Source organism: Micromys minutus, assembly GCF_963924665.1.
Source record: "Micromys minutus genome assembly, chromosome: 10".
Taxonomy (NCBI): Eukaryota; Metazoa; Chordata; class Mammalia; order Rodentia; family Muridae; genus Micromys; species Micromys minutus.
The window spans coordinates 35,395,120-35,408,532 of record NC_137979.1 but is presented as its reverse complement, the minus strand read 5'-3'; the positions used below and the strand labels follow the sequence as shown (position 1 = coordinate 35,408,532).

General features: G+C 45.9%; 1 protein-coding gene across 1 annotated transcript; it reads right to left on the bottom strand.

Annotated features, from left to right (window-relative positions):
- Positions 1 to 976: 976 nt before the first annotated feature.
- CHCT1 (CHD1 helical C-terminal domain containing 1) lies at positions 977 to 10,509 on the bottom strand (the record flags this gene model as incomplete). Its single annotated transcript, XM_080924434.1, has 6 exons — positions 977 to 1,062; positions 4,776 to 4,968; positions 8,048 to 8,147; positions 8,722 to 8,897; positions 9,151 to 9,252; positions 10,459 to 10,509. 6 exons carry the CDS (start codon positions 10,507 to 10,509, stop codon positions 977 to 979), a joined length of 708 nt encoding a protein of 235 aa, XP_080780560.1.
- Between the last annotated feature and the right edge of the window lie 2,904 nt (positions 10,510 to 13,413).

Genomic DNA, 13,413 nt, shown 5'->3' with positions numbered 1-13,413 from the left:
GTGTGAAGTCCACTGTGAAAAGTACGAGGGTTGGGAGGAGACAGTGGTCAACCAGGAAGCATTTCAGGAAAGCCAGTGCAATAGGACGCAGATCCAAATGTAGGCAGCCATACGAAAAGCCAGAATTTGACTTTGCATTTAATGGGAAATCACACAGTTACAATATTGGCAAGTAATATTTTTAAATGATGTTTGCAAGTGGGACTCCTTGTTGGGAATTAGATGCATTAGTAGCTGCCAATTTTTGACCAAATCACCACCCAGCTAAGACTATTGATATTTCTTCTTCAGGATTCTGTTTCTAGCCTCTCTCTGGAAATCTCCCCCATGCCCCAGTGGCTTCGGTTCAAACCACTGTACCTCTCCGTTGTTACCACCTGCCCTGGGCTACCCACAAGATGGAGACTAGATGATTCGGGGGCTGCTAGACTTGTCGCTGACTGGCCCAGTTCAATCAGTCGTCCTATCCTGTGCTTTCCTATGGCATATATGGATAGCATCCTTTGTTCTTCCCCCACTGGACTCTCCACATGGGTAACCACAGCTATTTACTTTGCAAAGATTGGCTACCTGCCACTTAGGAAGTGGCTTCAAACAGTTTTTTTTCCTCTTTTGAGACAGGGTGTTATTGTATAGCTTTGGCTGGCTTGGAACTCCCTGTGTAGACCAGACTGGACTTAAACACACAGAGACCCCAACTACCTGTGTTGTGATTAAAAGACTGGACACCAGGTCTGGCTTCAAATATTTTTAAGCAAATAAAAGATGAATGAAGTTCAGACAAGGAAAGTACAATTGTCTTAAAGATTATTATTTCCCAACTCATTTATTTATAATTAAAAATTGAGTATCCTTCTGATAAAGTAAATTTTCTTTACCGTCTTCAACCCCCTCATCCTCCAGAGTATACAAGCAAGTGCTTGGGGAGCCACGGAGAGCTGGTCTCCGTCCCTGTGTCTCCATCCTGTAGGTCTTCTTATGAGTAGCTTTTGGGAGATTCTGGTCTCTCCTTAATCCTCTTTTTCTTCAGCTTTGTTTTTTGAGAAAGTTTCCTTAAAGAATCTGAAACAACAGAAGGCAGAGAGGGTAACACCCAGCTTGTAAGAAACCTCGGTAACACCTCAGGATAGAAAGAATAGAGCGATAAGGAAATGTCTCACTGCCGACTGTGTCACTGAGACCTGGGAGGTGGAGAGGTGATGTCACCCTCAGTTTACAGGTGAGGATGCTAGCCAGGCAAAGAACAAGCGTGTGGCATGTCTGAAACTATAACAAGCTAGAGCCATAGCCAGGACGGAATCCAAGTCTGCTTGACTCCCCTGCGTCCCTCTCGGCTCTCACCACTAACTCCAAGTGCTTTGAAAACTCAAGTCTGTTGGCAAACAGCACTGCCAAGTTTTCACCAATAACTGATTTATGAACACAGTGCCAAAGAAACACCATGTCTGTCACTGTAGGTAGACCACAAATGAAGGGTCTACCGGTATTTTGTGCCTTCCTCATGTAACATGTGGGGAGGGGATCCCACATCATCTCTAACCTCTATCACTTTCATCAGCCGTGTGTGTGTGTGTGTGTGTGTGTGTGTGTGTGTGTGTATTACTGGGGTTGAACCCAGGTCTTCACATATGCTACAAGCATTCTATAACTGAGCTATAGCCACAACACAACTTCCATCTCCAAGCTCCAGCATCAAGAAACACACACACACACACACACACATACACACACACACAGAGAGAGAGGGGGGGGGGAGGGAGGGAGATCAACTCATCAGGACTTTCTTTTTAAGATTTAAGTTTTTTAAAAAGATTTATTTATTATATATAAGCACACTGTGGTTGTCTTCAGACGCACCAGATCTCATTACAGATGGTTGTGAGCCACCATGTGGTTGCTGGGATTTGAACTTAGAACCTCTGGAAGAACAGTCAGTGCTCTTAACCACTGAGCCCTCTCTCCAGCCCTCATTAGGACTTTCTGTCTAAAGTCTGTTTATAGGTAAAGAAATAAGTTAAGAAACAAGTTTTAGGGCTGGAGAGATGGCTCAGCGGTTAAGAGCACTGACTGCTCTTCCAGAGGTCCTGAGTTCAATTCCCAGCAAGCACATGGTGGCTTACAACCATCTGTAATGAGATCTGATGCCCTCTTCTGGTGTGTCTGAAGACAGCTGCAGTGTACTTATATATAATAAATAAATAAATCTTTAAAATAAATAAATAAATAAATCGTTAAAAATTATATAAAAAAAAGAAACAAGTTTTAAATGGCAAAGGGAAATAATAGGGACCATCAGATCTTGGGAAACCCTCCAACAAGTCAGGTAAAAAGGCAACAAGTTTGGTAAGCTGAGATGTGAGCAGGTGGCACACCTGGTGTGAGCAGGCTGTGTAGCAGCTACTACTGAAACTCGAATATGGATTATCCAATTCCACAAAGAGAAAGTGCTGCTCTGGAAAGGCTGACGATATTCATTTAAAAAAAAAAAAAAAAAAAGCAAGGTTAAAGGGCTGGAGGTATAGTTCAGAGATTAAGAGCACAGGCTACTTTTCCAGACAGTCTGAGATTGGTTCCCAACAACCCCATGGTGGCTTACAACTGCTTGTAACTGCAGCCCCATGGGATTTGAGACCCTCAAAAATCCAGTTAAGGGATGGGAGGTCTCAGTTAGTAAAGAACCTGCCATTTATTTATTTATAATAAATAAAGAATAAGGTCTAAGTTTGAGTCCTCTGAAGCCACACATCTGTGATGCCACTCTGGGGAGGTTGGGACTGGGTGATCAGGAGATTAGTCAGGCTAGCCAGCCAGTGAGCTTCAGATTCAGCGAGAAACCCTTATCTCCAAAAATAAGATTGGGGAAGTGATTGAGAGGCTTTATCTCCTACTGGCTTCCCATATTCAACGCAGCATCCCCCACAAACACGAAGCAAGCTGTATGCAGTGTATAAGGTGTTAATCATGCAATAGTGGACAATGACAACCTTCCTATTTTTATTTATGTTTTAATTGTTTTGTCTATAATAATTAAAAGTGGGTTGGCATAGTAGTAAATATTAATAACAGTAAAAAGACACCATGTTCCATGCCACGCTAGCGTCTGCTAGTCTCTGTCCCCTGTGGTCTCCCTGCATCCCCCACCCCCGTGGTTATAGCCACAATTCCCAGTAACCTGACAAAATCAAAACTCCAGAAGCTTGTAATTTATCAATCAGATTTATATCAGTAAATTCTCACTCCACAAAATGTCCACACAATAAAATCAGAGCCAATTTGATATTGATATAAACTTCCCACCTAGATAAGACTACTGGTTAAAAACTAGTTCAGTTGGTAGAATCCTTGCCTGGAAGGTGAGAAGCCTTGGGTTTTATCACCAGCACCACATAAAGCAGGTGGCCTGTAATTCTAATACTTGCCAGGTGGGGGCAGTAACTCAGACTTTGAGGCCAGCCTGGACTACATGAGACCCTGTCTCAAATTTTTTTTTATTGTTTTAAATTCTTAAAATTACATTTATTTATGGGCCATTAGCATTTGGAGGTCATAGGACAATCTGTGGGAAGAATCAGTTCTGTCCTTCTACCCTGTGGATCCCAGAAATCAAAATCAAAATTAATGACAAGGTCTTTACCCACTGAGCCATTTTGTTAGCCTGTTTGTTTCTAATAAGGTCTCATGTACTGTCGCCGAGGCTGGTCTGGTAACTATGTCATGCAGGCTGATCTGAAACTCCTGACAACCGTCTTGACTTCGGAAAAAGTGCTGGGGTCACAGGCACAAGCCGCCATGTGTGACTACTTATTTTAACACTTGCTTAAAGATACTGGGAATGTTGCTCATGGATGTGGTACTTACTCAAAACTCATGACTCCCTTGGGTGGATCTCCAGCTTCTCAGTCCACTATCCAAGGCTTTTCCCCAGTGTCCCTAACGTAGCTCACCTCCCCGATCTGCAGTGTCACAGACAGCCAGGCCTAGCTGTGAGGGAGCCCCAAGCAGCCACGCCTTCAAAGAGCCTCTGAGTCCACGTGAGGACTACACTGTGAGTTCTCTAGGTCACCACGCTTGCCTTTATCTTCCCCAACAGTAGCCGAGAAAGAACAGCTGGCTGTGGCACAGAGGCCAGTTCTAGAAGCGTGTCGGTGGATGCTTGCCGGGCCTCTCTGCGCCTTTGTACAGCAGGAATCCTCACGGGTCCCGCCCTGTCTAGCTCCATCTCCTAGCTCCACAGCTCTTGTGCAGAGAATCGGACACGTTGTTCACCACAGAGGCCAAAGTAGCTGGGAAGGATGTCTCCATGCCATCTAGGTCGCCATAAGGATGGATCCCTTCAACTTCCCTGCCCCATGCCATCAGAGAGGGCATCCTGCCACTGCTGCCCAGACTCCTGAGCACCCGAACTCTCAGCACTGAGAAACATTCTCCACCCTGTTTCCAGTCATGAGAAAGGGCCTTTACAAAATGCTAACTCTGCTGGGACTAAAGGAACGCACTAAAGGCAACAGTGCTGTCCTGGGGTACTGAGTAAGTTTTCTTTGTTGCCCCTCTCCTCGCCCCACCCCCATACTCCCCCCCCCCACACTTATCGACATATTTTGAAGATTCGTAATGAATCTATCTGGACAGGAGCCAAAAACTGAGAAGAGACCGAAGAGGGGGAAGGAGAGGACAGAAGGAAGAGACGGTAGAAGAAGAGAGCTGTCTGTGCGCAGCCTGTGCCAGAGAAACCCTCAGACTCCTCCACAGCCCCTCATCTGGGTGGCGGGCATCACCTCTGGAGCAGTGTGAGGACCTCGGCTCCTCCAGCAGGACAGCCTCCTGGCCCGGGGCTTGCATCCTGGACAACCTCTCCTTCATGCCGCTGATGTTTCCATGCAGCCCCCAGGCACTGCAGAGCCTGGGGAGATTATCCTCCTGGCTGCCAAGCAAAGACCTCTCCGGTGCATCCAAGGGGCAGAGTGCGACCTGAAATTGGGTCCATTGTTGAGGAGACACTGGAGAAGAGATGAGCCTAAGTTCTACAGTAGCAGCCTCACCCAACCGCACCCCCAGCCGCTAAGAACTATGGGATCTTCCTTCCAGGAAACTGATGATGTAGGGTGGGCCAGGCTGCCATCCGTGTCTTCTAGGTTAGTCTCTCCATGCTAAGAAGACTCCGCACAGTCCTCCCGGGTCAGCCCATGGGATGCAGTGACCACTACACCCAGTTACATCGCTTCCAGGGCTTCACACATGCCAAGCAAGTGTTCTGCTGCCCTCGCAGCCAGGTCACCTTTTATTTTATGGCTATACCTTCCATTTCTTTTGAGAGTGATGGTGTCTTGTTTCCTTGTTGTGATGAGACAGTTTGTGCTTGTTTTAGTTTATTTTTAAAAGTAAAAAAAATTTAAAAATTTAAACAGAGGATCTGAAGATGTATTTTGAAGTTTTTCTGGCCAGTGAAGCCAAGAAATCTAGGAGTCAGGCAGCTCTGTGTGTGTGTGTGCTTGTGTGTGCATGTGTGTGTGCGTGTGTGCGTGTGTGTGCGTGTGTGTGTGTGTGTGTGTGTGTGTGCACTCGTAGACTACAGAGTGTGTGAACTCACTCTGTAGACTAGGCTGGCCTTGAACTCAGAGATCCACACCCAAGTGCTGGGACTAAAGGTGTGAGCCATGTCCGCCCAGCAAATGGCAACTTCTTGTAGTTAGAGAAAGAGCAACCAGAGCCAGACATGGAGTCAAATCACCACTCAAGCCCAAGAGGAGAGTCAACCTGGGCAACACAGCAGGACCTCTGCCCTTCTCTTAACAAAACGATGGGGCAATGTAGGCGAATCTGTAGTGGCATTTGCCTACTTTTGTGAGGCCCTGAACTCAGTCTCAGCATTGCAAAAATAAAAATAAAGAGGAAAGAAAAGAAAAAGGATTAGCAAAATGATCCGAGCATTCATGTTCAAGAAGAGCAGAGATGCGGAGATGGGAAGGGACAGGCAAAGCAGTCACACAGGCAGCTGAGACTTGTGTGCCCTAGCACAGTTTTTTCACCTCCCTGCACTGGGATGGTTCATTTACAAATTGTGGGTAATAATTCTAATTGCTACTTAGAGTTACTTGTGAAGATCACAGGGAGGTGCTTGACACAAAGGCAACTTTCACTGCTGTTACTTAGGGATTTATTTGAGTGTGTGTGTGTGTGTGTGTGTGTGTGTGTGTGTGGTTTTTCCAGATAGGGTTTCTTCTCTGTGTAACTTTGCTTGTCACAAGTAGGCAAGTGCACAGGACAGAGTTACCTACATAGCCCCCTCTTTTCTTTAAGTGAAGGGACAAGGGTCTGAAAGTGAGGTCTGTTTAACATGCAAACGACTGAGCAGTTGGTTCTAAGGAGCCAGTAAGGAGTTCGTTGGCAGATCTCTGCCAAGATGTGTGCTGCACAATAGCAGGGATGAGAGGCTGGGAAGGCAGATGGGAGTCATTGAGTAGAGCAGTTTGCCAACAGCCCTCAGGACGGAAGGAGAGGGTAAGCAAGCAGATAACACAAAATTGGGGAAGGGTACCTATTCTGGAAGGCACTGTAATGGTAGGGACATCCACCAAACATGTATGAAACCCTGTAACATGAGTGGGGTGTGGTGATGCATGCCTAATCCCACTGTTTGGGAAACTGAGGCAGGGGGATTATAACTTTGAGGCTAACCAGGACTCAACAGCAAGATCTGTTTAAAAGGAAAAACAGGGGAGCAGCTCACAAGGCCCCACCTCCCCTGAGGAGCTATAGGCTGTCAGTGGTTACCAGAGAGGGAGGAACAATTTTGTAAAGAACCCCTTACTGTGTAGCTATATGCAACCCTAATTACATTTAACACACACACACACACACACACACACACACACACACACATGTACAGAGAACAAGAGAGCAGGAGTGAGTTGGGAAAGATCAGTTGGAGAGAACTGCTGGTCAGAGAACAGTGTGGAGAGTAAATATGATCAGAACAAAACTCGATGTATAATTAATATGTAAATTTTGTTAATTTTGAAAGTTTTAGAAATTAAATAGAGACTATAGAATATGTACAACATAAAATCTAAATCCTAATGTAAACTATTGGCCTTCTCTAGTAAGAATCTATTGATGCCCTACTAGTTGACAAATGTGTCATAGAAAGTCTCTATGGATGGGGAAGGACTTTGCCTTGATTGCCCTTTTGAAGTGGTTTTAAGTCTATTATTACTATTATTGTTGTTGTTTGAGAAAGGATCTATGTACTCTTGGCTAGCCTGGACCTTGTTGTGTAGACAAGGATATCCTCAAACTCATAGATCACAAAGCTCTGCTGGCTTCTGCTTCTCGGTGCTAGGATTAAAGATGGGACCAGCATACCTGGCTCAAAGGCGATTATTATTTTTAGCTGATCATAGTAGCACACTCCCTGAGTCCTAGCACCAAGTCTAAGGCAGGCAGGCTGCAGATCTGATACCAGCCTATGTGATACAAAGTGGGTTCAAGTGAGACCCTCTCTCAAAACAAATAAACAAAGCCTATTAATTTTTGAAAAGTTTATTGATATGGTTCAAATTCCACATCACAATTAAGAAACTACTATTGTTGTATTTCTGGTATGACAGCAAAGACAACTATCCGTCTTTTCTCCATAAGAGACTGACTATGGAGGCCGACCTGAGAATGCAGCTGCTTCCCTGAGCCAGACGCTAGAGAAAGCTGCAAAATCGAACACTACTGCTTTCCGATTTTTTTTTTTGAAAAGTAGTTACTTTTTCATAAATATTTTTCATAGAATACCTGTTTATAAAATATCTGTTTTAATTTTCAAGAAGTTTAGTAAATACACATTTAAAATTTTATCTATAATCTCTAGTAAGTATTAATAGCTATAATATAATCACATCTTTTGGAGTTCTTTCTGATTTCAAGAAGTATTCATGTCCACATGACCAAGAGCAAGGCATCTGAGAGCCACTGTATGACAGAGCTAGGGTCCTACCCTCATGGTCTAAGAGCACATTGACCAAACTCCTACTCAGAGGAGTTTTCTGGAAAGCCTCACCAGGAACTTGGCCGTCTGGTTCATTTTGGTGTACTTATAGAGCCGGCGAAGCTGCTTGGCTTCCAGTTCTGAGAAGAGGGAGACAAACCGCCAGAGCATTCTGCAGAGAGAAACCAGAGACCAGTCTGAGAGAGGCTGGCTAGAACCTTTTCTCCCTGTGCACTGCCCCGTGACCAGGATCTACCTGGCAGAAATAGGGTCCGAGGTGCTTCCTCAGTTTCAGGTTGAGGGGACGGGGATGGAGACCAGGGCACAAATGCCATGTGCCAGTCACACACCTGCACACAGCAGCTGTCCATCTAGAGGTGAAAGGGCTCTTCTTAGGAGAAGCTTAAAAACGTGTGTGTGTGTGTGTGTGTGAGTGTGTGTGTGTGTGTGTGAGAGTGTGTGTGTGTGAGTGTGTGAGTGTGTGTGTGTGAGAGTGTGTGAGTGAGTGTGTGTGTGTGAGTGTGTGAGTGTGTGTGTGTGTGTGAGTGTGTGTGAGTGTGTGAGTGTGTGTGTGAGTGTGTGTGTGTGAGTGTGTGTGTGCATGAGTGTGTGTGCATGAGTGTGTGTCTGTATATGTGTATGTTTGCCACAGTACATGTGTGGAGGTCAGAGGACAACCAACAGGAATGAATCTGACAATAGCATACTCGTGAACGGAGGTGTGGTATGGCAGGGAAGCTGCCTACTTTTTCCAGTGCTTGATCTCCCAGGCTCGGCAGTAGTGCTGCAGAAAGGTGTCAATATGGTCCCCTAGGGCCTCAAGGCTCTCCTTCGTGTACTTTATCCTTTTCTTCTGGGGAAGGTCCTTGGGCAGGTTCAACTTTCGAAGGAACTTCTTCAGAGGCCTCAGGTATTCTTTACACTGAGGAGGTCACAGGCAAGGTGAGGGGCTGAGGGTGTGGAGAAAAGGCAGGTGGACAGACCCAAGGGCCTCACAGGTTGGCCTGACTACAGCTCTTAATGGACCACAAAGGGCTGTGTGGTCACAAGGCTCCAGTGAATTTCCCACCCCACTTCCGTCCTGACTATGGCAGATCATGTGGTGGGATATATGGGTCAGAAGCCTCCTGATTCCTCCCAGGCTAGGGGGACAAGGTTTCAGGCTGGCTCCTTACAATTTTGAAGGTATCCTGGCTCAGGCCCTTAGCATGACAGACCAGAGCATCTCCGGCAGGCACGGTGCTGGAGCTCCTCTCTAAGCAGGGAACGCTCCCCACCTGGAAGGAGGTGGCACAGTCAGACAGGGGCCTGGGCCTGAGGACCAGTGCTGGGAAGATACTGGCAAATGACAACCAAGGCCTTCTTTATTGTCCCTGTGATCTCTCTCTCTTAAAACAGTTCTGTGAGGTGAACCATCACTACTTGTGGCTATACTTGAGAACTCTGAGGCACTGAAAGAATTCTGTGACTCCTCAGGGGGATGGGCAGCATTCACTTCTTTCATTTGGACCTACTGAGGTTTCAGGCCCATGTCTATGAATCTCTAAGTTTTAGCATCATAGCATGTCCCCGAGGGGCATCCAGTAAAGAAAGGCAGCAGTGTTGACAGGTGTCTTGTGACACAAAGTGGAGCAAAAGGATCAGAATGCTAGTGACGAAGTGTTTGAAACATTACTGACTTAGCACAGGATTAGTGGACTAGTGTCACTGGGTTTGAAACTTACATTTTTTTTCCTTCTTTCTTTCTTCTTTTGTTGTTTTTGTATGTTTGTGTTTTGGAATTTTGTTTGTTGTTTAGGATTTTTTTGTTTGCTTGTTTCTTTCTCCCCGAAAACAATGAAACAACTTTCTCTGTGTAGCCCTGGCTGTCCTGGAACTCACTCTGTAGACCAGGCTGGCCTTGAAATTCACAGAGATCCATCTGCCTCTGCCTCCTAAGTGCTGGGATTAAATTCACTTTGCACCCCACATTTCCAAAGCCTCTCAGAACAATTGGATTACTTGCTGTTTGTGTTCAAGAGAGGAAGATCCACATTCAGACCACTCTGCAGGGAAGCTAGGGGAAAGGTAAAGAAGCTATAGAGCAGGTTCCTTCCAACTGTAGAGTGTGTGGACTCTGGCTAACCCCATAACTGTACACACACCTTAACACACATGTGTGCTCACACGGACATGGGTAAGCCTTTTATAACTAGCGATCAAATGGGACTTATCATCATCTTGGCAGAAACACATTTTTGATAAACATATTTACTACTTATCCCTGCTTTGTGGTTCTAGGGAATCAAACCCAGGACTGGAGCAAGCTCTCCACTACTGAGCTACACCCTAGCTTGAAGAAATGATGTTCTCTTGTTCTTTGGGGCCCTTGCCAAATCACATAAACCACCATTTTCTCTTCTTGTCTCCTTCCTTGGATTTCATGTTCATGACTTTCCAAAACCAGACCTCCCTGGTTCTCCCACACCCCAGCCTCACTTCACCTTCTTTGGTGGCTTGTCTCCTTCACACCCTTGCCAATCTGAGGCTTCCATCTCAACAGCTGGGCCGGCAGACTCCAGCATAGCACTCCCCAGGTCCCACAGACTTCTAACTTACTGCTTCTGAGACCTGAGTGCCCCAGGGAGTGGGCAGGTTGGCTCCAGAACTCGGAGTAAAACCATGGCAACTGCCAACACAGACCTCAGGCCCCTCTCTGCCCTGTCCACTCATGCCTCAGGGTGGCCACCAACCATCTCCTTCAGCTGGGATCTGGACTAGGGAAGTGAGTAAGTGAGCCGGGTGTGCTGCCCCCACCCTACTTTTCTTGGGGTCGGGGCTCAGAGAGGACTATGACCAAATGCCACACCTCTGGCCGGAAGCTATCATTTTAAATCCCGGTAGAGTTTCTCAAGTAATTTTCCTGGATGGGTAACACTCCGTAGTTCTTCCGGAGGCTTACTGAGTGTGTGTGTGTGTGTGTGTGTGTGTGTGTGTGTGTGTGTGTGTGTGTTGGGGGTGCGGGTGCGGGGAGGGGAGAATTGAAACAGTTTTTTTCCAGTCAAAGGACTAAAGGGTGTGCTGAATGAGAGAATGGAACAAAACTCTACTGAAATACACTGCTAGCCCCCTGTAGCCACCGAGTTAAACGGATTGTGCTGAGAGATGTTTGGGTTGCTTTAAGGGTATTTACAAAAGTACCAGCCGTCATGTATTTCATTAATCTCACCAAAACCTTCCTAGCAGTAAGTGCCAAGTAGTGACCCTGTTTCATAATGAGCTTGGGTGGCCGAGGTCCTACCTCTTGCCTTAGATCAGTGGCCACAGGTGCAGGCTTCTGGTTGGATTCGGAGCTCCTGTCTGCCGGGGCAGCAGAGGAAATAGCATCAGCAGCGTGTTGAGCTGAGGAGATGGCGGGTGTGCGCTCAGATGCTCAGTCAAGACCGCTTCGTCCCTACCAGGGCACCAGCGCCCCCTCGTGTCTTTCATCAGCTAGCGTAGCGATTGCCCAGAGCGAAGACCGTTGCAGCTGCAGTTGACTAATTTAAGCCATGTCTTCCCTAGAACGCTAGATTCCATCGTCCGGACCTCTTGGATGTCGCTCAGTTTGATCATGTTCTCCCTCTTCTTTGGTGGTCTCTGTGTCGGCCAACTGAACTCTCCCCTGTCCATCTAGCCACACGGGACAGGGCATGGTAGCTCTTAACAGCTTCACGGTTGGAGGCTAGGAGGCCCTGGAGTTTTGGTGAGTTCCTTTTCTGTCCAGAAACTCTTAAACTATTCTCTGTATTTTTATGTTTAGCAAATTGTGGGGAGGAGATGGGGACAATCGCATTCCCTACTTCTCTGCCTTCACTATGGAAGACCTGCTCCATGAGGACGATTTCACAGCTGAGGACGATTATGTTGGTAAGAGGAAGGCAAAAGAAAGCTTCCTAGACATGTTATAGAGAATATTCTATTGGTAAACAATGTATTTGAAAATGTAGAACATGCATTGCCTCTGTCCATCCTAGGGATAGCCTCAAGGAGAAAACGATTTGACAATAGTGGCATTCTGGAAATGTCATTTAATAAATAAAATGTCATGTCACATATCTGTCACATGTGTTCAGGTGCTATTCTGTGGCTAAGCGTCCTGAGCTGTGAGAAGCAGTGTGTGTGACACAGTTCCGTTTTTGGATATGCACTGAAAAAGGTGTTGGAGTGTGCGCTTCAAAATGCCCAAGAGATTTTCTTCATTCTCCTTTCTGTTTGTCCTTATACACTGGCCAGGGCAGGGGTATTGTAATAGCGGTTGTCCAGGAAGGCAGAGGCAGGGCAGGGGTCTTGTGTTCAGGAGGCGGAGGCAGCAGGACTGTTGTGAGTTCAAGGCCAGTCTGGTCTACACAGCAAAAATCTGTCTCAAAAACAAAAATTTAAAAATCTTTGTTATGACAAGACAGTGGGGAGACTGGAGTGGGAGAGGAGTAAGGGAGGAAAGATGGATGGACAGTTAATACTGTCGGCCATTGAAGGGCCATGTGAAAGCCTGCTACTGTTAGTGTACATACATGAAAGGAATCTAAGTGGAATCACTAGGAAGTGGGGAAGACAGTACTCTAGACATCTTAAAAATATGCACGAGAACTAAACAGCAGTATTCAAAGGTTTAAAACCTAACACAGGACCCAGGAAGTTGCTCAGTTGGCAGAGTGCTTGCTTATCGTGCAGAATGTCCTGGTTTCATGCCCAGCACTGCAGAAACCAGATGCACAAGCCTGTAACCTCAGCACTCTGGAAGAGGGAGGAGGACTGTTACAAGTTCAGGTCCAGCCTGGCCTATTGTCTAGTCAGTATCTAGTCACCCAGGCTTCACAGATATTCTGCCTGGAAAAGAAAAGAACCCCAAACCCCACAAATCGTCATATACATTGTCCTAAAGTGACATGAAATAGGAAGCAAACTGAAAAAATAAAATGATTTAAATAAACACGTGTATTGTATATTACTTGTGTGCATACAGACACATACTTACATTTTAAAAATAAAAAGCTTAGCCATTCTGGCCTCTTCATTCATTCTTTTCTACATTTCTCTTTCACTCCAAAGCTTCGAGCAAGTCCTGATCTCTGCATGGCTGCCCTGTGTACATAAAAATGGCTTCATTATCAAACACGGGGAATAGCCTGAACAGACAATTAAGGACAGTCACAGAAATGACCAAACACAAATCCATTGCCTTTGGGAAGCATTCTTCAAAGTTCAACGAGTTAGAATAAAATTACTCTCTAAGGCATGTTAACTTTATCTAACAATGCTATTCATTGCAATATATATTTCTAAAAGCTATAGATCATGGGATAGTGAGATGGCTCAGTGGGTAAGGGCTTTGCCTCCAAGTCTGACAGTCTGTGTTTGATCACCAGAACCCACATGTGCAAGGAAAGAATCAACTCTCAAAATTGTCCTTTGGCCTA